Raw genomic sequence first — 26,633 nt, 5'->3', positions numbered from 1 at the left:
AGACAATGGTGGTGTGGATTATCGGGCATTCCTACACTTACTGGGCGCAAAGACATGCCTGCTGTCGTCCATATGGCCCTAATTTGGATTTGCAACGAAGGGGGGTGCGGGTTGTTTGGTTGGGGCGCAGGGGGATGATCTGGGATGAGCTCATTCCTTGCGTGCGGAAGGAGCGCGAAAGGCGTGGGGCACCGCGGGTTTTAGTAATGCATTTGGGAGGTAATGACTGGGGCAGGATGTCGGGGAAGCAGTTCATCGGCATGGTTCGCAAGGACTTAATGACGGTGTCGATTTTGCTTCCGACGACTATCTTGTGCTGGTCTGACATTGTGGTGCGGCCTGCTGAATGTGAGAACATTAGGTGGCGAAGATGCAGGTCTAAGGCAAATCAACAGATAGGGGCCTGGTTGGAACGTTTAGGGGGTCGTCACATAAAATATGAGTGGTCATGGGGCAAAGTAACGGGTTTATTCCGGTCGGATGGAATTCACCTTTCCTTTGTGGGTTTGGACTTGTTCTTAAACTCCATTCAGGAGGCCCTGGAAAGTTTGTTTCCTTTGTGAGCGAGGCCGCATCTTTGGGGGGTCACAGGGCATAGGATGCCTGTGCCTGTGGCGGTTGGCCCGAGCCTGATCAGCTTCTTTATTGTTATGTTAAATGGATTTTGGCAACAAGCAAGCGATGAGTAACAGCTGGGGCTGTTGTTGGGAGGCTCGGCTCCTTGCCGGAAGGTGGCGGGAGCAGATTGGCCAGACCCCTTGCAGAGTGGTGGCGGGGGTCCACCTAGGATTGCTCCTTGCAAGATGTGTGGCGGGAGTTTATCCTAGTGTGTGAGGGGCCTTGCGAGCATGCAGAGGAGATTGGTCAAGCTATCCTGCCGGAAGGTGGCGGATAGTTGTGGAGGGGGGTTTGCAATAAAATCCATGTTGTTCTTGTTAAATTTTATTATAAGGCTCGGGTCACTTGTTAATTAAAGCTGCGGCCTTGTTTTTCCCAAAACTAATGTCTCCGAGAATTTATTTGTTTATATATAAGTGGATGTGAGCGAATGAAGTACTGGATGCACATATTATGGAAGACCGGACGGACTTCATGTCCGAACGGTCGGTATAATATGGGCCCAGGCTGTTCACGAAGCGGGGGTAGGGGAAAGGCAGGGGGAGGAGGAAGCGAGGGAGTGGGGCGGGGGGGATAGGAGAGAGCATGCGCGCGTGGAGGACGCGCGGAGGTCTAGGATTGGGCCAGGGAGCTGGAGGGCATCGCGGCGGGCAGGGATTGGTTGGGGGGATTTTTGAATCGGCGGGATAGTTCGGGGCTGAGGCGTGAGGGGGGGTCAGTGGCACGCGATCAGCCGAGCGGGTAGGCGCGGTTTTGACCCTCCCTCCCTCTTTAGTCAGTATATTTGGTGTGGGTGATGTTGGTGGTGAGGGTTGTCGCAGCTGGGGAAAAAGGGGGGGTATGGCGGTTGGCCCGAGCCTGATCAGCTTCTTTATTGTTATGTTAAATGGATTTTGGCAACAAGCAAGCGATGAGTAACAGCTGGGGCTGTTGTTGGGAGGCTCGGCTCCTTGCCGGAAGGTGGCGGGAGCAGATTGGCCAGACCCCTTGCAGAGTGGTGGCGGGGTCCACCTAGGATTGCTCCTTGCAAGGTGTGTGGCGGGAGTTTATCCTAGTGTGTGAGGGGCCTTGCGAGCATGCAGAGGAGATTGGTCAAGCTATCCTGCCGGAAGGTGGCGGATAGTTGTGGAGGGGGGTTTGCAATAAAATCCATGTTGTTCTTGTTAAATTGTATTATAAGGCTCGGGTCACTTGTTAATTAAAGCTGCGGCCTTGTTTTTCCCAAAACTAATGTCTCCGAGAATTTATTTGTTTATATATAAGTGGGTGTGAGCGAATGAAGTACTGGATGCACATATTATGGATCTCTCCAACTCTTTCAAAATGCAGCTGCCTGTCTAATTACCTCCTGCTCTTAGGGAGCACATTTCTCCAGTATTGTGTCAACTTTACTGTCTCCCAGTCAAATACAGGATTCAGTTTAAACTTTGGACTATTATACATAAGGCCCTATACTCTATTTGTCCTGTTTCATTGGTAATAAAATCATTAGATATGCCTCATTACAGGTCTTGTGCTCAGCAGATCTTAGGTTTTAATGGTAGGAACAAAAAGTATCATCGTCTGACCATTTGTTCCATGGCCTTTGCTGTCTCTGAACCTATATTATGGAATGAGCTACCTATGGACTTGAGGACTCTTTCTGATTACAAATCTTTTAGAAAAAAGTTGAAAGCACACTTCTTTGGTTTGGCCTTTCCTTGAAGTTTTTATTATAATGTTTTTAATTATGCTCTGTTTGTGTTGTTTTTGCTTTTATAAGATTGTGTTGTTTTTCTTAACCATTGTTCACTGCTTAGAACAGTATTTCTGCTATAGGCATAATAGAAAAATTTGTAAATAAATACAATTATTAGTAGGTGAGGCATAATAATTTTACTGTATTTTATTTTCTCTTGCTTTTATTTGTTTTATGTTTTAATTGACCCTATGTTATGTTATTACTTCCGGATATGCATTGTCTTGTGAATTTTATTGTATTTTATGTTGCATTGTTAACCACTTAACATGAGTACATTGTTGCAAGCAGATTATAAGAATTTTAAATAAATGCTTGCCTTTTTTTCTCTGCCTTTTTCCGTCTTTTAGTTAAGTAGCTATGTGTGTTTGCTCTGTGTTGCAGAAACCGGTAGAGGCTGATTTTTCTATGGAGTGAGTAAATGTTACACACTACTCCTAGGCTCAAGGCCTAGCTTCTTTTGTGAAGATACCCTAGGAAGAACCATGGGGACAATACCCAAGAGAACAACTTGCCTTGGAAGCATAGGTTTAGATTGGGAGGGGCATGGAGGGGCAATGCTTCCCCAAAAACTCAGAACTAGTGCTGAGTCAGTCCCCTTTTCCCCCTAGGTATGACCTCCCTAGCTCTTGCACTTCCTTCTGCCCATGCCCCAAACTAAGCAGAGAAACATCTATGCTTGGATTTCTCATCATTTATCCTAACTTTTGATGTGACTTTTTTTTTTAAAGATGAATTGTGCTGATTTTTGCCATTAATGAATTCTCTATGCTCAAGAGTTTGTTGTGTTGCTATGGATTTTGATATTGCTACTGTCTATTTATTAAATATTGTTGAAGGTGGAATTTGCATAAGACCGTCAGCCTGATACTTAAAGCTACTTAGCAAGATAATTAGCGACATATATGGCTAAGTGGCAGCTGCTGAATATCTGGCAAAATTCAGCGGTCGCCAAATAGCCGGATAAGTGACATATCCAACTAAACAGATAGCCAAATAAGTGTTGGGCTGGCAGTGGGCAGATCAGGGCAGCGCTAATTATCCGGTTAACTTAGCCAGATAAGTGTTAAGTAGCGATATTAATACTTATCCAGTTAAGTTAGACTTGCCATAGAGCAGGTGTAGCTTGGTTGAATGAGGATCCTAATATTCAAAACAAAGTTAGCCGGATAAGTTGGACTTATCCAGTTAAGTGGCACTGCTGAATTTCCGGCTATGGTCGGTGGTCACCACTTAGCTGGATAAGTCACTTATCTGACTAAGAATATAGCTGGATAACTCAGGATAGGGAAATGGGCAGGGCTGGGTGAAATTGTTAGCCAGATAAGGCAGGGGTCAGGAACCTATGGCTCGGGAGCCAGATATGGCTCTTTTGATGGCTGCATCTGGCTCGTAGACAAATCTTTAATAAAAAAGTAAAAATCTAACAAAATCCCCCACTCTCCTGACGCCCCCCAAGACCTCCAAAATTAATTTACTATAGCCCCCACCCTCCTGACCCCCCCCCCCCCAAGACCTGCCAAAAGTCCCTGGTGGTCCAGCGGGGGTCCGGGAGCGGTCCGGGAGTGATCTCCTGGACTTGGGCTGTTGGCTGCCAGTAGTCAAAATGGCGCCGACGGCCCTTTGCCCTCACTATGTCACTGGGGTCGACCAATGGCAGCGGTAGGCCCTGTGACATAGTAAGGGCAAAGGGCCGTCGACTGCCAGTAATCAAAATGGCGTCGACGGCCCTTTGCCCTTACTATGTCACAGGGCCTACCGCCGCCATTGGTCGACCCCAGTGACATACTGAGGGCAAAGGGCCATCGGCGCCATTTTGACTACTGGCAGCCAACAGCCCAAGTCCAGGAGATCGCTCCCGGACCCCCGCTGGACCACCAGGGACTTTTGGCAGGTCTTGGGGGGGTCAGGAGGGTGGGGGTTGTAGTAAATTAATTTTGGAGGTCTTGGGGGGCATCAGGAGGGTGGGGGGTTGTAGTAAATTAATTTTGGAGGTCTTGGGGGGTGTCAGGAGGGTGGGGGGTTTTGTTAGATTTTTACTTTTTTATTAAAGATTTGTCTGCGAGCCCTGGACACCCGCTGGATCACCAGGTACTTTTGGCAGGTCTTGGGGGGGGGGGGGGGGTTAGGAGGATGGGGGGTTGTAGTAAATTAATTTGGCAGGTTTTGGGGGCATGAGGAGAGTAGGGGGTTGTAGTTAGTATGGCTCTCACGGAATTACATTTTAAAATATGTGGCATTCATGGCTCTCTTAGCCAAAAAGGTTCCTGACCCTTGAGATAAGGTATAACTTATCCAACTCTGATTGGCCCATACACCTATCCTAAAGTTAGCAGATAAGTTTATCTAATTAACTTTAGGATATGCAAGTATATTCAGTGGCGCGACTGTACCTCTGAATGTACAGCACTTGTTAGCTGGATAACTTTATTTGGCTAACTAGCAGAGCTGTGTAGAGGCTGAATAGCACATCTAAAACTAATCAGAGAAAATGTTTTCATTCAGTGCACAATTAAGCTCTGAAATTTGTTTCCAGAGGGTGTGGTTAGTGCAATTAGTGTTGCTGGGTTTAAAAATGGTTTGGATAAGTTCTTCGAGGAGAAGTCCATTAACTGCTATTAATTAGAGATGTGAATCGTGTCCTCGATCGTCTTAACGATCGATTTCGGCTGGGAGGGGGAGGGAATCGTATTGTTGCCGTTTGGGTGTGTAAACTATCGTGAAAAATCGTTAAAATCGTGAGCCGGCACACTAAACCCCCCTAAAACCCACCCCGACCCTTTAAATTAAATCCCCCACCTCCCGAACCCCCCCCCCCAAATGCTTTAAAATACCTGGGGATCCGGCGGTGGTCCAGAACGGCGGCGGTCCGGAACGGTCCCCTCAATAGAATCGTGTTGTCTTCAGCCGGCGCCATTTTTCAAAATGGCCGCCGCAAAATGGCGGCGGCCATAGACAAAAACCATTCGACGGAGGAGGTCGTTCCGGACCCCCGCTGGACTTTTGGCAAGTCTTGTGGGGGTCAGGAGGCCCCCCCAAGCTGGCCAAAAGTTTCCTGGGAGTCCAGCGGGGTTCCGGGAGCGATTTCTTGCCGCGAATCGTTTTCGTACGGAAAATGGCGCCGGCAGGAGATCGACTGCAGGAGGTCGTTCAGCGGGGGTTCCGGACCGCCGCTGAACGACCTCCTGCACTCGATCTCCTGCCGGCGCCATTTTCCGTACGAAAACGATTCGCGGCAAGAAATCGCTCCCGGAACCCCGCTGGACTCCCAGGAAACTTTTGGCCAGCTTGGGGGGGCCTCCTGACCCCCACAAGACTTGCCAAAAGTCCAGCGGGGGTCCAGAACGACCTCCTCCGTCGAATCGTTTTTGTCTATGGCCGCCGCCATTTTGCGGCGGCCATTTTGAAAAATGGAGCCGGCTGAAGACAACACGATTCTATTGAGGGGGCCGTTCCGGACCGCCGCCGTTCTGGACCACCGCCGGATCCCCAGGTAATTTAAAGCATTTGGGGGGGGGGGTTCGGGAGGGTGGGGGATTTAATTTAAAGGGTCGGGGGTGGGTTTTAGGGGGTTTTAGTGTGCCGGTTTTCCTGCCCTCCCCCTTCCCCCGATTTACGATTTTTTAACGATAAATCGGGGGAATTGGTATTGTATCGTGGCCCTAACGATTTTTTGACGATTTAAAATATATCGGACGATATTTTAAATCGTCAAAAAACGATTCACATCCCTACTATTAATCAAGTTGACTTGGGGAATAGCCACTGCTATTACTGGCATCAGTAGCATGGGATCTACTTAGTGTTTGGGTACTTGGCAGGTACTTGTAGCCTAGCCTGGATTGGCCACTGTTGGAAACAGGATGCTGGGCTTGATGGACCCTTGGTCTGACCCAGTATGGCAATTTCTTGTGTTTTTATGAATATGGTCACCATAACTTATCCAGCTAAGTGGTGATTTCTCATGGGATATTCCTTATCCTTCTGTACCACCAGTCAGGAACCAATGGGTTCTTTACACTTTCGAATAATAGAAGGACTAGGGGGCATTCCATGAAGTTAGTTAAGATTAATCGGAGAAAATTCTTTTTCACTTCACGCACATAAAGCTCTGGAATTTGTTTCCAGAGGATGTGGTTAGTGCAGTTAGTGTAGCTGGGTTCAAAAAAGGTTTGGGTAAGTTCTTGGCGGAGAGGTCCATTAATGGCTATTAATCAAGTTTACTTAGGGAATAGCCACTGCTATTAATTGCATCAGTAGCATGGGATCTTCTTAGTGTTTGAGTAATTGCCAGGTTCTTGTGGCCTGGTTTGGCCTCTGTTGGAAACAGGATGCTGGGCTTGATGGACCCTTGGTCTGACCCAGCATGGCAATTTCTTATGTTCTTATGGGTTTAGTCCAATTATCCAGCCACTGGAGACAGAGTTCTTTTAATGACTTCAGTAGTAACATATATACTTAGCCCAGAACCAGTATTGTCAGTGTTCTCTGTCTCCAGCTCCTGGAGGGTTTGTTGAGTTTTAGCACATCTTTTTGCTTTACAGTTCAGAAGGCTAAAGAATCGGTATTGAAAATTAATTACTTACTATGACTGAGAAAGTTAAGCATTGCTTAGGTTGTGGCAGTAAACATGCAGCTACTGCCAACCTCACTTGTTCTGATTGCTGTGTAACCACAGATCAGGGGGAGAAACCATAAAAGGTACAATCCTCAAAAAAGGTTAGTGAGCCAGGTTCCGCCCCAAAAAGTAAAATAAAACACTTTCCAGTTTCTATAGGGCTCATTAACCTGGGCTGCTTAACAGTTGAGAATGATGCAGCTGCCATTTGAAAACAGTCTGTTCAGCTATAAGCTCTGCGCAAAGTAAAATGGAACCTCTATGGCACCTGTTTAATGGATATAATTTGATATAATTATTAATATTCATGTATGTGCCCTATTGTAAACCATTGTGATGGTACCTACCTTAACAATGGTATAGACTAGATTTTTTTAATTAAATTAAAAATTAATTAAAAATTTTCAGGAGCCTCCGATGTTAGTCCCTGAGAAAAATATTCAAATGGAGATAATAGATGAAGAAATGGGTCACTCATTTCTGGAATATTCCTAAGAATTTTTTTTTAGATGTTTACACAGAGCTTTTCTGGCTTTAAAGAGTAAAAGTAATCTCTGAGAATATATGCCAGTCAGGACCTGAATCAAGCAGGTCTCAGAAGAGATTTTGATTAGATGTAAGTCCTTCTGTATTATAACAGGTATACTTATTAGAAAATTATTTAGAAGTTTCTGGTAGTAGCTGGGATTCCTTGGGAGTAGGAGAGTTATATTCAGAGGGTGAAGATGATCTTCAGGTGAGATTTCATAGAGATGAGATGTCAGCCTTGATTTCAGCTTTGATTTCTCAGCATTAAGACTATCAGAGAGAAAGTTAGAGGAAGCTCCTGAGTGGGATCCTATTTTGAAGGGTATGAAAAGATCTGCAACTACTTTTCCTTTACCCCCAGAAATAGAGGCTATGGTGTTCTCAGAGTGGGAAATGCCAGAATCAGGGTTTAAGAGTTTAAGAATTTATAACAAGTTATACCCTCTTCCAATGGAAATTCGAGAGAGGCTATTCCAACTCCCGAGGGCTGATGCTATAGTAGCTACTGTTACACGAAAGACCACCATCCCTGAGGAAGGTGGTGTAGCACTAAAGGATTCTCAGGACAGGAGATTAGAGTGGTCCTTAAAATAGTCTTTTTCTGCAAGTTCCTTGGCCTTGCAGGTTGTGATATGTAATAGTTATGTCTCAAGAGCTTTGTTGCGCTGGATAAAGCAGCTTCCTGAGTGTGAAAAGCTTTCTAAGTTGGAGTCTGCTGCTGCCTATTTGTCCAATGGTTTATATGATATCACAAGGTTATTAGCAAAAGCATTGCCATTGTAAATAAGAGCAAGAAGGTTTTTATGGCTCACACATTGGGCAGCAAACACCTGGTTCAAAACCCATTCGTGTAAGCTACCTTTTAAAGAAGACAGTTTTTTGGAGAAGAGCTTGAAAAGCTTTTAAAAAATGTAGGCGAAACAAGGCCACAAAGACTCTCAAAAGATAGATTTAGACTGGGTTTCTGGTCTTTTAGAGGCCAGAACCAGTTTAAGGAATCTAAAAAGTATTGTCCAGGTAGACAATATAATTCACAAGTATATTCACAATTTTTTTTTAGAGGGAAGGGAAGAATACAGCCAGAAGGGGCCAGAAGGAACCATTCTGCCCTCTCAAGCCCACAAAATGTACTCAATCTGTGCAATGAGTGCCTTTTGGTCCACTCTCTGTTAACCCTTATTAGTGGCAGACTGCATGGCTTTTTCAAAGAGTGGGTCCAAATAATGTCAGATCATTGGGGTTTGGACATCATAAAGAATGGCTATGTACCAGAGACAACCAAACCCGTAAAAAGATGTTTTGTGATCTCCCCAGTTTGATCTTCAAGGAAAGTGCTTTCAATTCAGTCTACCTTAAGCAAGCTTATAATGCTAGAGGATGTTTGTCCAGTTCCAAAAGCGGAGGAAAAACAGGGCACTTATTCAATATACTTTGTAATCCCCAAGAAAGATGGAACATTCAGGCTAATACTAGATTTAAAGACAGCTTGAATATACCATATTTCCATACGGAAACTCTAAGATCTGTAATTGCTTCAGCAAGAAAAGGCAAGTTTCTAATGTCATTGGATTTAAGAGGTCTATTTTCATATTTCAATAAGGGAATACTGTCAGAAATATCTTCAATTTTGCATAATAGGAAGACATTATCATTTGAAAGCCTTGCCATTTGTTCTAGTGATGGCACTAAGGACTATTACAAAGGGTAATGATCATTGTGGCTGTATTCCTAAGAAGAGAGGGAATCATAATAAATAAATAAATAAATAAATAAAATGGTACATTCATAGTTGGATTAGATTGTAAGCCCTCTGGGAATAGGCAAATACCCTACAGTACCTGAATGTAATCCACTTTGAAGTGCTGCAAAAAGTGTGAAATTTGGAATATAAATCTAAATAAAAATACATACGTAACAAGTCCTATGCAGAAAGGGGCGGATTTTCATACTCCGCGAATAGGCCTACTTTTGTTTGAGCTCCAGGCGCAAACAAAAGTACGCTGGATTTTAGCAGATATGCGCGGAACCGCGCATATCTGCTAAAAACCTGGATCGGCGCGCGCAAGGCTATCGATTTTGTATAGCCGGCGCGCGCCGAGCCGCGCAGCCTACCCCCGTTCCCTCCGAGGCCGCTCCGAAATCGGAGCGGCCTTGGAGGGAACTTCCTTTTGCCCTCCCCTCACCTTCCCCTCCCTTCCCCTACCTAACCCACCCACCCGGCCCTGTCTAAGCCCCCCCTTACCTTTGTCGGGGGATTTACGCCTCCCGGAGGGAGGCGTAAATCCCCGCACGTCAGCGGGCCTCCTGCGCGCCGGGATGTGACCTGGGGGCAGGTCCGGAGGGCGCGGCCACGCCCCCGGGCCCGCCCCCGGAACGCTCCCGACACGCCCCGAAAACGCCGCGCGGTTCGGGCCCGCCCCGACACGCCCCCTCCGAAAAACCCGGGACTTACGCGAGTCCCGGGGCTCTGTGCGCGCCGGTAGGCCTATGTAAAATAGGCTTACCGGCGCGCAGGGCCCTGCTCGCCTAAATCCGCCCAGTTTTGGGCGGATTTAGGCGAGCAGGGCTCTGAAAATCCGCCCCAAAGTGTGGAGGATTCGAACTGGGTGGTTATATTACTACAGAGACTTGGCTGGGTCATCAATTTTGCAAAAAAACAATCTTCAGCCAATGCAACAATTGGAACACTTAGGGGCAATATTCAATACAGAATTAGGTCAGGTGTCTTACCCGGCTAACTTACACAGATGCTCAGGTTTCAATATCTACCCCTCTTTCTTTGTGTTTAATAAACTGTGACATTTCCTGGCGTGTAGCCAGATGGACTCAGTACGAATGGGTTAGTATCCGCGTGCTAGCAGTTGGAGACGGATCTGACGTCAGCACGGGGTATATAGCCCCACAGGAAGCGCAGCGATTCAGTAATTTCCGTCTCCAAAGCAGTTTGGAGTGCTTTCCAAGACTACTTTAATTTTTTTTTTCTCTTTTCTTGTCGTTCTAGTTTCTTCTTTCCCTGTCTCCTCGACTCTTACGCCCCGCGCTCCTCAGGGGACGTTCTGTCCGTTCCCCCCAGTTGAGCTTCCCAGGGTGACTACCGTGGTCCCCCGGAGGTGAAAGTCCTCGGTCCGGCCGAACCGCGGCAGGGGCAGAGCCCCCCGGGGGAGACTCGGGTGGAGCTTCGAGGCCCTCGGTCCCGGCGTGGACGAGGTAGCGGGTGCTGTTCCTCAATCGCGGTGGTGAACGGTACTGGCCCTTTCCCCCGCAGCCGGAGACCGCCTGAGTTCCAGCCCGGGAGCGCCGAAGATCTGGTAAGGCGTACGTCTCTTCGCCCAGGTCTCTGAAGCCTAGAGGATCGGCGGCGTGGCAAGCCGTGGAGGACGCCATTTTGTGGCCCTATTCAGATATTCCGCGCCCGTAATAGGCGCGGCTTTCTTCCTCCTTGTGCGTATATGGTTTTGTTTTCGCATATTGGCTGCCACTGTGAGTATTTGCCGCATTTTATTGAAAGCCTATTGCATGCCATAGAGCGTATATTGCTAAACTGCTTACTGCTGATTGCCTATTGCCTACCGTTAAGCGTATATTGCTAACTGCTTCAGTGCTGATTGCCTATTGCATGCCATAGAGCGTATATTGCTAACTGCTTAAGTGCTGATTGCCTATTGAATGCCATTAAGCGTATATTGCTAACTGCTTCAGTGCTGATTGCCTATTGACTGCCATTAAGCGTATGTTGCTCACTGCTTCAGTGCTGATTGCCTATTGAATGCCATTAAGCGTATATTGCTAACTGCTTCAGTGCTGATTGCCTATTGAATGCCATTAAGCGTATATTGCTAACTGCTTCAGTGCTGATTGCCTATTGACTGCCATTAAGCGTATGTTGCTCACTGCTTCAGTGCTGATTGCCTATTGAATGCCATTAAGTGTATATTGCTCACTGCTTCAGTGCTGATTGCCTATTGAATGCCATTAAGCATATTCTTACTATTGTGCGCCTGTTGTATTCAGCGCCTATTGCTGCCGCATATTATTATTGTGTGCGCTCGCTGTATTAAGCGCCTATTGCTGCCGCATATTATTATTATTATTATTGTGCGCCTGTTGTATTAAGCGCCTATTGCTGCCGCATATTATTGCTATTGTGCGCCTGTGGTATTAAGTGCCTATTGCTGCCGCATTTCTTCTTGTGCGCCTGTAGTATTAAGCACCTATTGCTGCCGCATATTATTACTATTGTGCGCCTGTTGTATTACGCGCCTATTGCTGCCGCATATTATTGCTATTGTGCGCCTGTGGTATTAAGCGCCTATTGTTGCCGCATATTATTGCGCGCTTGTTCTATTTGGTATGGATCAGCACGCAACCGCATCCTCAGCGGCGCAGCCGCTTGTCTCAGGCATTTCAGCCCTTGGCCTCTGCTCTGCATGCCACCTTAGGGCCACATGCAGTATTGCGCCAGACTCACTATGTGCCCAATGTGAGGCGGCAGGGGGACCCTCCGGCCAGGACCAGTCTCAGCCGCAGTTTCTTGACAGTTCCCCTGGGGCTACCCCGGATTTGGGGGGCAGTCTTGACCATTCGGGAATCCCGGGGGAGCTTGTACCCCGGCGATTCGAGGCTGCTTCCATTTCCTGGGTGGATCTCTTTAAGAGGATTCATGCCTTCGTCCAGATGCAGACGGCTTCCCATCCCGGCCCTACTGTCCCTGTTGCTCCGGTGATTCCTGCTGTTGCTGCGGTTCCTGCGGTGGCTGCGTCGGTGGCGCCTGCTGCGGCCGCCGCTACGGTGGCAGCACCTAGGGATCCTGTGCCTGGACCCTCACGGCCTTATCGGGAGCGGGACCTCCCGCCTCTGGACAGTCCAGATCAATCGGACCAGGAGGTTTCGCCGGACGAGTCAGACCTCCCGGATGAGGGGGACCTCCCCCCGGGGATTGAGCCATATAGAACCATGAGGCGGTTCTTCCCTAAGGAGGACCTCTCGGACCTCGTGACTCAGTGTCTGGCGGAGTTGGATATCACTGGTCCCAGTGCTTCGGTACCTTCTGCGCAGAACCCCCTGCTGGAAGGTCTTCGTCCTACAGCTCGCCATTTTCCTTTCTTGCAGGCAGCTCAGCAACTCATAGATTTGGAATGGGCGGCGCCGGCGGCTTCCTTCAAAGCGGGCCGGGCCCTGAAAGGCATGTACCCATTGGCACAGGCTCTCCAGGACCTGCTGGCATGTCCTCAGGTGGACGCCTTAATTAGCGCTGTGGTCAAGCGCACTACTATTCCAGTGGAAGGGGGGACGGCCCTCAGGGAGCCCCATGACAGACGAATGGACACCATTCTGAAACAAACTTTTGAGGTGGCAGCTCTTTCTTTGCGGATTGCGGCCTGCTGCACGGTGGTGACACGTGCCTGCTTGTCTCAGGTCAGGAACAACGCTCCAGCGGCTGACATGGAGTCCGCTCTTTCCTTCCTCACCGATGCCGCCTCGGATTTGATTCGCACTACAGCTAAGGGGATTTCATCCTCCGTAGCCGCCAGGAGGCAGCTCTGGATCCGGCCATGGTTGGCTGATGCGCCTTCGAAGTCTCGTCTCACCAGGTTACCCTTTCAGGGCTCGTTTCTGTTTGGCAGTGACCTTGATAAGCTAGCCACTACCTGGGGTGCCTCTCCTGTGCCTAGACTTCCGGAAGATCGATCCAGGAGGGGACAGCGCTCCTTTCCATGGCCCTACAGGGGCAGGAGTTCCCAGCACTTTGTTCCGTATAGGGGGCGCTATCAGGCGACTCGTCGTCCGGCCAGGAATCAGACCTTTCGGCCCAAGCAGCGCAAGCGGGGGGCTGGCCCGGGCTCGGGCCCCGGTCGCGCCCCGCAATGAGAATTTGCCGATTCATCTGGGGAACGAAGCCATAGGGGGCAGGTTGACCCTCTTCTACCCCAGATGGGTCGGGATTACGTCGGACCAGTGGGTCCTCGCCGTTATCCGGGAAGGGTATTTTCTGGATTTTCATCATCTTCCTCCGGACAGGTTTGTGGAATCTTCATGTCCCCGGCACAAGACGGCAGCGTTAGAAGCTACCCTGGCGAGGCTCCTGTCCTTGAACGCCATCCTCCCAGTTACCTGCCTGGGAAGTGACTTCTGGACACTATTCCATTTATTTCATGGTTCCCAAGAAAGGGGGCACTTTTCGGCCTGTGCTGGACCTCAAGTCAGTCAATCGCTACTTACGAGTACCGAGGTTTCGCATGGAAACTCTGCGCTCCGTCAAAGCCGCAGTCCAGCCCGGAGAATTCCTCACGGCATTAGACCTGTCAGAAGCATATCTTCATATTCCGATCCATCCGGATCATCAGCGCTACCTGCGCTTCAAGGTTCTGGGCCGCCACTTCCAGTTTCGGGCTCTGCCCTTCAGGTTGGCCACGTCCCCACGGACATTCACCAAAGTGATAGTAGTGGTGGCAGCGGCACTCAGGCGGGAAGGGATTCTGGTCCATCCCTACCTAGACGACTGGCTGATCAGGGCGAAATCTCAAGAGGAGAGCCTGCGGACGACCAGCAGAGTGATGGCCCTTCTGGAAAGCTTGGGCTGGGTAATCAACCTCAGCAAGAGCTGCCTACAGCCTTCCCAGTCAATCGAGTATCTGGGAGTACAGTTCGACACCCGGGCGGACACAGTCAGTCTTACGCCCAAGAGACAGTTGAAGCTTCGACTGCGTATCCAGTATCTGATGGGTGCCAGTCGGCCCATAGCCTGGGATTATCTGCAGGTTCTGGGTCTCATGGCCTCCACCCTGGAAGTGGTGCCTTGGGCGCGGGCCCATATGAGACCTCTACAACATTCCCTGCTCTCTCGCTGGAGCCCCCGTCGACGGGACTATTCCACGCGCCTTCCTCTACCGGCCAGCGTTCGGACCCAGCTGCGGTGGTGGTTGCAGTCCAACCACCTGAGCAGGGGGTCGAAGATGTCCTCGCCCACGTGGACCTTGCTCACCACGGATGCCAGCCTGAGCGGCTGGGGAGCACATTGCGAAGAACTCACCGCGCAAGGGCGGTGGAACAGAGAGGAGTCCACGTGGAACATCAATCGCCTGGAGGCCCGGGCGGTCCGATTGGCATGCCTGCGATTCACTCACAGACTGCAGCACAGAGCTGTCAGAGTGATGTCCGACAACGCCACCACGGTGGCCTACATCAACCGGCAGGGCGGAACCAGAAGCCGACAAGTCTCTCTGGAGATCGCCCCACTGATGGTTTGGGCAGAAGCGAATCTGCAGGACATCTCCGCCGTCCACATTGCCGGGATGGACAATACCACAGCAGACTTCCTCAGCAGGGAACGCCTAAATGCAGGAGAGTGGCAGCTGTCCCCCGCAGCTTTCCAGATGATTGTCGATCACTGGGGGATTTCGGCCATGGATTTACTGGCGGACAGGTCCAATGCTCAAGTCCCCAGCTACTTCAGCTGCAGGCGCGACCCGTTCTCACACGGAATCGATGCCCTGGTCCAGCCGTGGCCTCCAGGGACTCTACTATACGCGTTTCCTCCGTGGCCTCTGCTGGGCGCTATCATCCACAGGATTCAGACGCACCGGGGCCTAGTTCTTCTAGTGGCACCAGACTGGCCAAGAAGACCCTGGTACGCGGACATGAGACGACTGCTGGCAGGGGAGCCTCTTCCTCTGCCTCCTCTCCGGGACCTTCTACGTCAAGGTCCCATCCTCCACGCAGATCCGGCTCAATTCTCTCTTACAGTCTGGCCCTTGAGAGGGCTAGACTGAGGAAGAGAGGTTACTCGGGGCCCGTGATTGATTACACTCCTCCGAGCTCGCAAGTTTTCCACATCCCTCACCTACATCCAGATCTGGAGAGTATTTGAAGCATGGTGCGACACTCATGGCACCAATCCACATGCCATCACCATACCTATCGTGTTGGATTTCCTGCAGGATGGGCTTCAGAAGGGTCTCTCCCTCAGCTCCATCAAAGTTCAGGTTGCGGCACTGTCTTGCTATGGTCCCAGGAGGGATGGCAAGACCATCGCCAAGCATCCAGATGTTTCTCGTTTCCTGCAAGGGGTCAAGCATATTCGTCCGCCACTAAAGTGGCCTGTGCCCTTATGGAACCTTAATCTTGTTTTGGATTTCCTCGCGGGATCCACCTTCCGACCCCTTCGGGGCTTATCTCTCCGGTCTCTCACCTTGAAGTTGGTGTTCTTGCTGGCAGTGTGCTCCGCACGACGCATCTCTGAGCTACAAGCACTGTCCTGCCGTGAGCCCTTTCTACGGCTCACTCCGGAAGCTATCCATCTTCGGACGGTTCCCTCCTTTCTCCCTAAAGTGGTTTCACAGTTTCATCTTAACCAAACTATCTCCTTGCCTACCACGGTAGGTTTGAAGAAATCTGAAGAAGGCCGTTTATTACGCCATCTCGACATCGGCAGATTACTGCCCAGGTATCTGGACGTGACACAAGACCTGCGAAAGACAGACCACCTGTTCGTCCTACACAGCGGGAAGAAGCAAGGTGACGCAGCCTCTCGGCCCACCATTGTCCGCTGGATTAAAGAAGATGTCAGAGCAGCCTACGTGGAGGCTGGGAAGGCTCCACCTCTACAGGTTAAGGCTCATTCTACCAGAGCGCAAGCAGCATCTTGGGCTGAATCTGGGATGCTGTCGCCGACAGACATCTGTAAAGCAGCGATGTGGTCCTCCCTTCATACCTTTTCCAGGTTCTACCGTCTGGATGTCCAGGCCAGGGAGGACTCTGCTTTTGCAAAGGCGGTACTACATGGTCCTCAGGCAGCCTCCCGCCCCGGCGGGGAGTAAAGCTTTTGTACATCCCATTCATACTGAGTCCATCTGGCTACACGCCAGGAAATGTTTGGATTACTTACCTGGTAATCCTCTTTTCCTTAGTGTAGACAGATGGACTCAGCATCCCGCCCAGCTGCCTGTGTACATGGGTTTCACCGATTCCAGGTAAGCCATGGCATTTGTCTTACATACGGGCATACACTCTACCAGGTGTCAGCACCTTCCGGTTGGGGCTGCTGGCGGTCTCCAGCCACTGTCAATCGGTTAGGGGGGTCCTGTTTTCCCTTTTTCACTTTTCACTGAGCGTCAGTACACACATCCATAACAGCTTTTGCAAGGAAGATTACTGAATCGCTGTGCTTCCTGTGGGGCTATATACCCCGTGCTGACGTCAGATCCGTCTCCAACTGCTAGCACGCGGATACTAACCCATTCGTACTGAGTCCATCTGTCTACACTAAGGAAAAGGGGATTACCAGGTAAGTAATCCAAACATTAATGGACCCACCAATCCCAGGAGTGGACTGAACTGTTTACACAGGAGTTGGGTTCCCTTGGTATAGAGGCCAATAAAATGTTAGCAGAAGAAATCAGGTACTTTGAGGTGTGCCAGTTCAGCCACAGAGGGGAGAAAATTCTCCTATCTGCTCGATCATGTTTTAGAACCTATTAACCAGTGCAAGGATTGGATCTCCTTTACTCCTGGTTTTTATTTCATGTACCCTAGTAGGGGTTATACTGTATATATAGAAGCACACATTAAAGGCATGTGGTTAGTAGGAACTGCAGACACAACTGCCCTCTACACTTATGTTCATTTTACTGTTGTCACTTCAGGTGGTTTATTGATTGCAGCACAGGGATGAGTCGACAGCAAGTACTAAAGCAATACTGCTGCTTAAAACTATTCAAAATCAGTGAGCTGAATCATTTTCCTTAATATTCACTAATCAGCAAAACAATGATTAAAGTTTATGTTGCTCAGGATAGTTTGGCTGGCTGTCTCATCATCTTGTGATGATATCATCTCAGGCAAGAATCATTCTGAATTTTTCTTTTTTCCCCCTCATTGGAAGGCCATTTTTAAGACTTTCCAATTCTTTCAGATTTCAGTTTACATGATTTGTTGTCTTATTTCATTGTGGTGTTAGACTGTTCACAATAATAGAACATGTAAGGGTAGATGAGCTACTGAGGTGATTTTTCCCAGTAGCATCTTATACATTAAGATCCTTTTCTACTTTATTTCAGTGGTACAAAAGACCAGAATACAAATTTTTTGACAATTACCAGCGTCAACGTCAAAAGAATCCTGATCAGCCGTTTTATATCTTGCATCCCAAAGTGCAATGGCAGATCTGGGATATTCTTCAGGAGAACACGCCAGAGGACATTCAGCCCAATCCACCATCTTCTGGAATGCTTGGTGAGTTCAGAGACTAGGACATGGATAGGTGGGAGGGAAGGAGTATTGCATTTATTTCTGCTATTTTATTACAGGATTATGCTTTACCTCTATATCCTTGTTGGACATCCACTGCTTTCATTAATTGTTCAATCTTCCTTGCATTGCATTTTAAGTTAGGATGATAAACTATGTTACTATTACCTAACAAATCTAATCTAAATTGTGATGGAAAAACAGAAAAACTAGAAAAAGAAGCAGATTAACACAGACAAAAATGTTAAGTTTTTTGTTCACTATACTCTAATTTTTATCATTTCTTAAGGGCTTTATTCATTTGTAACCCGGGTATCTTCTAGGTTACCAGTAAGCTCTGGGACAATATAGAATAGTGCAGCTAGAAAGATAATTAGAGGGAGGATCCATTCATTTGGCAGTCCTCCCATTGTGGGGCTATAATGGCTTTCCCCTGTAGGAGATTTTATAGCAGAGCCTCGCAAAGGGCTCTGGGGACGGTCTTAGTTGAAAGTTTGAGGGGAAGGTTGTTTTCCTGAGTTACATTTTGAACTCACCTGGAGACTTGGAAGCCATCTGAGATCCTCCAGAGTGAGTCTGGACTCTACTGCTGTGCTCTCCTTCAGAGCTGCAGAGGGTGTGCAGGGAATAATTTGGCTTTTGGACAATTTGCTTTGTAGGAGATCTTGCTGGACACCTGGGCCCATCTGAGACTCAGGGATTGGGGATCCCTGAGTTGAAGATGCCCAGGGTTAGGGAAGACCTGCCCATGAAGTGGTGGTGACTGGTTGCAGGGATTTCTGGTGGTGTTTACTTTTTGGGGGAAAAAAAGTCGTTTATTTTCAAGACCTAGGAGGAAGTGGTTTTTCTGGCTCTCTTCCTCCTCTGAGACCTGCAGTTCATACAGGATTCCTTCCATCAGGGATTCTTATCAAGAACAAGGACATAACTGTGAGTAAGAACTCATCTGTGATTGGAGGGCACCCAATCGGAGTCTTCAAGAACCCCTGGGGAAAAAGAGAAATTCACTCTCTGTATAAAAACAGATTTGTGATATCTGGGAAGGGTTTCCTGCTCACTAACAGGCCGATACAGTAAAGTCTGCGGGAGAGCGGGTAAATGCCCACTCTCCCGGCGCGCGCACCGGCCACTCGCCGGTACGCGCGATTCAGTATTTAAATTAGGTCCGGCGGTAGATCTGGGTAAAAGGAGGCGCTAGGGACACTAGCGCGTCCCTAGCGCCTCCTTTTTGACAGGAGCGGCGGCTGTCAGCGGGTTTGACAGCTGACGCTTAATTTTGCCAGCATCGGTTCTCGAGCCCGCTGACAGCCACGGGCTCGGAAACCGGACGCTGGCAAAATTGAGCGTCCGGTTTTCGGCCCGACAGTCGCGGGCCGAATTCAAATTTTTTTTTTTTTTGTACTTTTTTTTACTCTTCGGGACCTCCGACTTAATATCGCCATGATATTAAGTCGGAGGGTGCACAGAAAAGCAGTTTTTACTGCTTTTCTGAGCACTTTCCCAGTGCCGGAAGAAATTAGCACCGACCTTTGGGTTGGTGCTAATTTCTGAAAGTAAAATGTGCGGCTTGGCTGCACATTTTACTTTCTGTATCCCGCACGCAGACCTAATAGGGCCATCAACATGCATTTGCATGTTGAGGGCGCTATTAGATGCCGCGGGTTGGACACGCGCTTTCCTCCCCTTACTGAATAAGGGATAAGGGAAAACGTGCATCCAATAGCAGGCTAACAGTGCGCTCCATCGGAGCGCACTGTACTGTATCAGCCTGTAAAGGGGTTCTAACCAAAGCAGCCCACTGCTCAGCCTAAGCCAGGAGGGTGGTTGGATTCCCAGTCTTTCTAAGAGACTTGCACAGATAGAGGATGCAGAATTGTAATTCAAGAGAGAGAGAAATATAGAAAACAATGGAAATTCACATTTATTGTGCCACAAATCCAGAGTTGTTTACAGTGAAGTATTATTTTTGGACACTAATCCAGTGGTCTCTGTGACTTCTTTGGGCTCACAGCACACAGTATATAAATAGTCACCTCACTAAGGGGAATTCAAGAGAGCAAATTAGCCATCACGCACTGGGACCTGAAAGGACCCCTTTCTGCTCCCAGTCAAAAAGGATCCACACCATGGGAGTTAGGGGAAGTGGAAGAGCTAGTCAGGGTTTCTTCCCTGAAGAGTCAAAAAAATAACTTTGTCCCCACCCGTGCTGGATCTACGCTGGGGTTACACATTTAATACGTCACAGGCTAACAATGATCTGAGCATGATCTGACTAATCAAATTGTAATTCCATAGGTATAGAATGGGAAAAAACACTTGATAAATTAGGCAGAATTCTGCCTAATTTATCAAGCGGACCCCCGCTGGACTTTTGGCAAGTCTTGTGGGGGTCAGGAGGCCCCCCCAAGCTGGCCAAAAGTCCCTGGGGGTCCAGCGGGGGTCCGGGAGCGATCTCCTGCACTCGTGACGTCTGGTGACAGGAACCAAAATGGCGCCGGCGCTACCTTTGTCCTGTCATATGGAAAGGGCAAAGGGACACCGGCGCCATTTCTATTAACGCAGCCATGGCCCGAGAGCGGGAGATCGCGCCGGGACCCCCTCACTGGACCCCAGGTAATTTAAAACATTTTGGGGGGGTTCGGGAGGGTGGGGGATTTGTTTTAAAGGGTCGGGTGGGTTTTAGGGTTGTTTTGGTGTGCTGGTTTTTCCGCCGATTTACGATTTGACGATTTTTTAACAAAACAAACCATGACGATCAGATTTCCCTCCCCCCCCAGCCAAAATCAATCGTTAAGACGATCGATCACACGATTCACATCCCTACTAGCCATGCAGTCCTAAATCTGCATGACTAGTTAAGAAGGTTATCAAAGAGCTAAAAAATGAAATTTCAGACTTATTACAAGTAATTTATAACCTATCATTAAAATCATCCACTGTACCTGAAGACTGAAAGGAGGCCAATGTAACCCCAACATTTAAAAAGGGCTCCAGTGTTGACCTGTGAGCCTGACTTCAGTGCTGAGAAAAATCATGAAAAATATTATAAAGAATAAAATCTCAGAACATATTGAAAGACATGGTTTAATGGGCCATAGCCAGAATGGATTTACCAAAGGGAAGTCTTGCTTCACAAACCTACATTTTTTTGAGGAGGTTAGTAAATGTGTGTACCCCCTCCCCCTATTGGTTGACTATGCATTACCCCTATGCTTTGGGTGGGGAGCACCACGTGAGAAATTATATTTCTCACAGGACAAGCAGGATGGTAGTCCTCACAAATGGGTGACATCGAGGATGGAGCCCTGTACGGAAAACTTTTCTGTCAAAGTTTCAACAAGCTTTGACTGACACTAGCACACTGGGTGCACTGAGCATGCCCAGCCTGCAATTATCCCTGTGAGCCACAGGTGTCTCCCTCAGTCTTCTTTTTTCCGCTCTGCAGTCAGCATAGCGGTTGGAGCTCTGTGAGGATTTTTTAACTAATTACCTCATGGAAACACTTAACTTTTCACTTCAAAAAACACTTTTCCCTGCACAGGTCTCCCTCCGCGTACGTTTTTACGACGCTCGGTGAGTACTAATTCTTATTTTTCGGTCGGTTTCTGTCACTATCTTAAGGCTGTTAACTGACTGAAGCCTTCCCTTCCCCCATTTTTCAGTTAGCTTTAAACAGCTTGCGAGTATCTCTGTGACACTCTGCTTGCTTATGCTAGTGGGGTAGGGATTTTTTCCTTAACTTTAGGACCTCTGTAGCTTCAAGTCTTTCGTTCCCTGGTACCCTCACGCAGTCGATACCCTATCGCTACACCGGGACCCTCCTAAACCGCCCTGGGCTTTTATATGTCATCAGTGCCCCTCCCCCCACGGTGCCCTGATGCCTTTATCCATGTTTTTTGCTTTTCAGTGCTACCAGGCTTTTTCCTCCTACGCACTGTTTTTTTCCTTGGACTTCCTCGGTGCCGTCCCTACCCGGATGCATGCCATTGACGCACACGCTGTTAGTCACTGCCATGCATACTCGGGTCGCCGCCACCGCTGCCCGAGACACTTTTTAACGATCCCAGGGTCACTTCATCGATGCCACCCCCCCTTTTGGGGATGCCATCGATGCCCCATCCTCCCCACCGATGTCCAGCCCTTTTCCATCGGTGGGCATCGGTGCCACATCGATTCGTCGGTGGGCATCGATGCCGGATGGTCCCCATCGGTGGACATCGGTGCCGGATGGTCCCCATCGATGGACATCGGTGCCGGATGGCTTGTCCGTCGATGGCATTGGTGCCGGATGGCCGTCCGTCGATGGCATCGGTGCCAGGTCCTTTTGCATCGATGGACACCGATGCCCAGGTGTTTCATCCATGGGCATCTATGTTAGAATGCATCCATCGAGGGCAGTCGATGCCAGGCTGCTCCCATCGGTGAAATTCGATGCCCAGGTGGGTCCCATCGGTGGGTATCCATGCCGGCTCGATTCCGTGGATGCGCGTTGATGCCAATGCCAGCCTTATGGCTGGCATCAATGCCCATGCCGATTCCAGGACTGGCGTTGATGCTGGGATGGAATTCATCGACTGGGAGATCCATGCCATTGATTCCATACGTGTCCATATCGATGCCACCGACACACGTGTCTGGGGCACCGATGCCATGTACACTTGGAAATCTGAGTCTGTCCAAATCGATACCATCAACGTCTGTGGCCCTATAGTTGATGCCCGTGGCCATGCCACAAACGGCATAAATGCCCGCCTCCATGCATCGATGCCCTCGACACCTCCGTTTTCCTTCGGTGTCCTTGACGCCCTATTGATTCAACTTCGACTCAGTCGATGCCGGTATCTTTTTCAATAACGGCAATGTTTTTTGATTATTCGATTCCACATCGTTTCAAAGATACCTATGCCACTGCTGTCAGTGCCCGTCACTGTCATCATTCTCCTGGCCAGTCATCGACGATTTTTCATACCCATTTTGATGATATCCTCGAAGCCCCTTAGGTTGCCTTCAATATCGTCAATACCGACATAGCACCGCCACATAATACCCTCGCCTCCTCACATTGCTCCACGCTTTGGGTTCTTTTTTAAGCCCCGTATTAGCTTAAGACACTCCATTGTGTCAGGAGCAGAGCAGGCGTGCTGACAGTTCGTCATCGATCGCCTTCCAGGATGACGAGGGCTTCCATCTCGGCGCTGGGGAAAGACCGGGCCGAGCACCGTGGCACCCATCATCGCCGACATCGTGATCGTCCGCCGCTGACGCCATCCAGCACATCGGTGCCATCCTTCTCCAGGCTGGACAACTCTCGGTCAGAGCGACATCACCACTGCCATCAGCACTGTTCCTACAGTTTTGGCAGTCCTTGGTGATCCAGAACTTCCGGATCCAGGTCCGACAGCTTCTGCATTGGCGTCACGACACATCGAGCCGCTGTGACGAGGGAAGGGAACATGAGTTCCGTTAGGGCTCCTCTGTTCCTGGCGTGCCCCACCGTCAAGTGGTGTGGGACTATGGCCATCTGTTACACTTAGCAGTCTAAACGCCACTCACGCCTGGCCTGTCTCCTCTGTACCTGTGCCACCATACCGGGTTTCAGAGCGAGATGGACGTTTACGTCCCTGGCCTTACCCTCGAGGACTCCGGAGACCGTCGGAGTCAACAATCTTCACCGGCTCGTCTTGCGGCGATCCACGTCGGATGGTAAGTACCCGCTTCGGCGGCATTCCCATAGAGTTGTGTTCTCCCATTCGGACCGTGGTTCGAAAAGTTCTGGGTCATGTGCCTTTTAGAACTGTATTAGTGTCACATATCGCTATGTTAGCTATGTTAGCCACAATATCAGGAGAACCCCTCTATCTTCTTGGGATTGCAGCAGGGCTTCTTCGCTTGTCAGTAACAAGTCCCTGTGCCGACCAATGCTCTGACTCTTGGTTCCCTCCCAACCAAGGTCCAGCTGCATTGGCTGATCTGCTAAACATGAGATTCAGCAACCATTGCCCCATGTACAAGTCCACCTTGAGGCCTGGCCACAGGTCTCAGTGTCTCCTTGTACAGCATACAGAAATGCGGGTACCACTTACCGCTCACACACCTGCAGGAGCCTACATGATATCATCCATTGGGACACCTCCTGGTCTCCCATCTGGTCAGATATCAGAGCGGCCACCCCACCTTGTACCAAAGTCCCGGTACACTCCCCCAGGCGCTACGAAGTGCAGAGGGGAGAAGGGAGGGGGGTTGGGGAGTTTTAATTGCACTATTCTTTCTTTTAACAGAAAATAGTTACTCTCCGCACATCCTGGACCTAAGAAAATCCAACTTTCTTTAGACGTCACAGGTACAATGGTATCTTTGGTTACCATCACTCCATACTGCAGTAAGTACATTATTTTAATGTTTCTATGTGCTTTATGGTGAGTCAACATTACAACCCCAAGCTCTGCCGCCGGCACCAGCTTCGGTAAGTGAACTGTCTCTTGCATCACTGTTGGTGAATGCTGTTTTCTCTGCGGAGTGTAACATCATTTATTTATTTATTTATTTTATTTAAAAGTATTTTTATACCGTCTTTACAAACAGTGTTTAGTCAAAACGGTTTACATATATCAAAAATAATAAAATGAAAAATAAAAACAAATTAAAATTAAAGTAAAAGTTAAAAGTAAGAATAATAATGATTGAAAGTGGGTTGACATATAAAAATATAAATTACAAAAATTTTCATTAATATAAAATAACAAATTGTTTAAAATTAAATAGGTAGCAAAAAGAAATCAATACACATTCACTTTCCTTGCATAGACTACTGCTAACCAATTTCAGTACATGCAAGGAGCTCTCACTTTTTTCAGGACTCACTATACATTTACTAACTGGGATTACTGTCACTGCCATAAATCCCTTCTGTAACACTTCTGGACACCACAGTCTTAAGACCCTCTTGTCCAGCATGCGCACAGACATTCTGATACATTGTTATATGTCCCTGCGCATATTTTCCATAACCTCAGCCTTTCAAATTTTCATGGTTGGGCTATGGGGTTTCTTCCCACTATGCATTTTTCTCACAATTCAAAACTGCTATGGGTTATATTCAGTGACATTCTATACTCAATGGACCTAAGTGGTTTCATTGCTTTCGTCCCTGATTCTTATCCCAGTTCGAACTAGGACCTAGTCTCCTTCAACTCATGCTCGCAATTCCTTAGGGTTATAAAGTTTCTCCTGAAAGCTGTCAACCCATTATGCATCTATTGCACTCCAGCATAGTTTCTCATAAACTTCCTGGACGTTGCACCCATGAGTTATGCCCTTATGCCTTCCAATACTGCTTTTGCAACAATTCTTTGTGCATACAGACAGACAGCATAGGGACAATGTGCTTTCCAACTCGTAAGCACGCATTACCTCTTAGCTGCTCTGCTAGACAGCTGCGCAGCTCTACCCTTGGCCCTTGTTCACTTCATGCGTCCTTGGGCCACATATCTAAGAGATTTAATGAACGCTCTATCAGACCTTCTCCACGTAGGTTCTATCCTCTCGAATGGTCTCAATTACATGTGTACAGGGCAAATCTTTTAACGCTGAGTTTAACTAAACTTTCCTCGGCGTCTGCATCATTCCATACGATGCACAGGTTCTGCTCCCTGCACATGTTTCCTATGCGTTCCCTTAGATGCCTTTTCTTCCATCAAAGGCCTCTTCAATATATCTCTTCTGCTGCCTCTCGTAGCCAGCATTCTTCTAATGTTGAACTGGGATGGGGTTCAGTATTCTTTTCCCCACTCCCTGACTGAGATCAGTATGCTTTCCCATACTTCTCAATCCATCATATCAGTAACCTTTTATTCTCTCACCAGTCAGTCCCAAATCATAGACTTACTGATGTTCTTGGGTTCTGGTAGCGTCACAAAACCTTCTAAACATAAATCTTGCCGTTTAATATGGCAGGCTTTACCTCCTGACGCTAAAAAAAAAAAAAAAAAAAGAGGTATTACCCCTTTTACTTTTCCACCATTTTTTCTTACTCCCTCGGATTCTGTTCTCCAGACATCCTCCACATAGATACACCTTTCTCTTAGGAGGTGTATCGTTTTGGGAGTTGGGTTCCCATTTTCGGTAATCCTCTCTGAGTCGGCTTACCATGGATTATCCACTGATCAAGCCGCCTCTATTTCTCTAATCACGGAATGAACATATATATTCTCCTTATAAGTCTCCTACATTCTACGTTTGAGCCTTTCCATTCCTCTCTTCCACAGTTTGGCAAGGGAACTTCTTTCCCTCTTAATGTCATTCCTGCCAGCAGGGTCCGTGAGTTATGCACTCTTTCCATACTCACCTGACTCCGTTCCTCTGCCACTGAGTAGTTCTACGCATTCAACTTTCTATCCTTTTCAGGTAGATGTTGTATCTCCTTTCCTCAGGAAATACTCTATTAATTTTTCCTAACCTCTCTCTCTCGCCCTAGGGAGAGACTGGGTTTTCCACATTCCTGGACAGTAATGCTGCGCTTACATTCTATCTACATTGCACTGCATTCCATGTGAATTCCACTTGACTCTTTCCTTCATGCAAGGGTCAAGCTGCTACTTCCAGTGGCCACACAGACCTAATCCTTCTGATTAAGTGGTCTATATTTCCTTCCTACCAACAAGCAGACATTTCACTACAACACTGTGGGTATCCACATACTGTTGTGTCCGTCTTAGCCTTAACAGCTTCCCTTTGGTTACTGCTGCTTGTACTTTTTTATCAGGTTGCAGCCTGGAGTCCTCTCCATACCTTCGCAGCCTATTATTGCTTACATTTGACTAGCCGGCATGCTCCATGTTTGGCCAGTCCGCCTACTCTTACTTTTTTCAATTCACTACCCAACATCCT

General features: G+C 48.3%; 1 protein-coding gene across 5 annotated transcripts in view; it reads left to right on the top strand.

Annotated features, from left to right (window-relative positions):
• The window catches only part of ST6GAL1 (ST6 beta-galactoside alpha-2,6-sialyltransferase 1), a 239,412-nt gene that overhangs the window by 186,831 nt on the left and 25,948 nt on the right, over positions 1-26,633 (top strand). For all 5 annotated transcript variants that reach the window (XM_029615815.1, XM_029615814.1, XM_029615810.1 and 2 more), the window contains one exon: positions 17,558-17,732. In XM_029615815.1, coding sequence (XP_029471675.1) covers positions 17,558-17,732 — 175 coding nt within the window. The remainder of the gene's footprint in view (positions 1-17,557; positions 17,733-26,633) is intronic.

This window comes from Rhinatrema bivittatum, chromosome 9 (assembly GCF_901001135.1).
Source record: "Rhinatrema bivittatum chromosome 9, aRhiBiv1.1, whole genome shotgun sequence".
Taxonomy (NCBI): domain Eukaryota; kingdom Metazoa; phylum Chordata; class Amphibia; order Gymnophiona; family Rhinatrematidae; genus Rhinatrema; species Rhinatrema bivittatum.
Note: the sequence above shows the minus strand (reverse complement) of the source record. Positions and strands in the feature narration are given on the sequence as shown.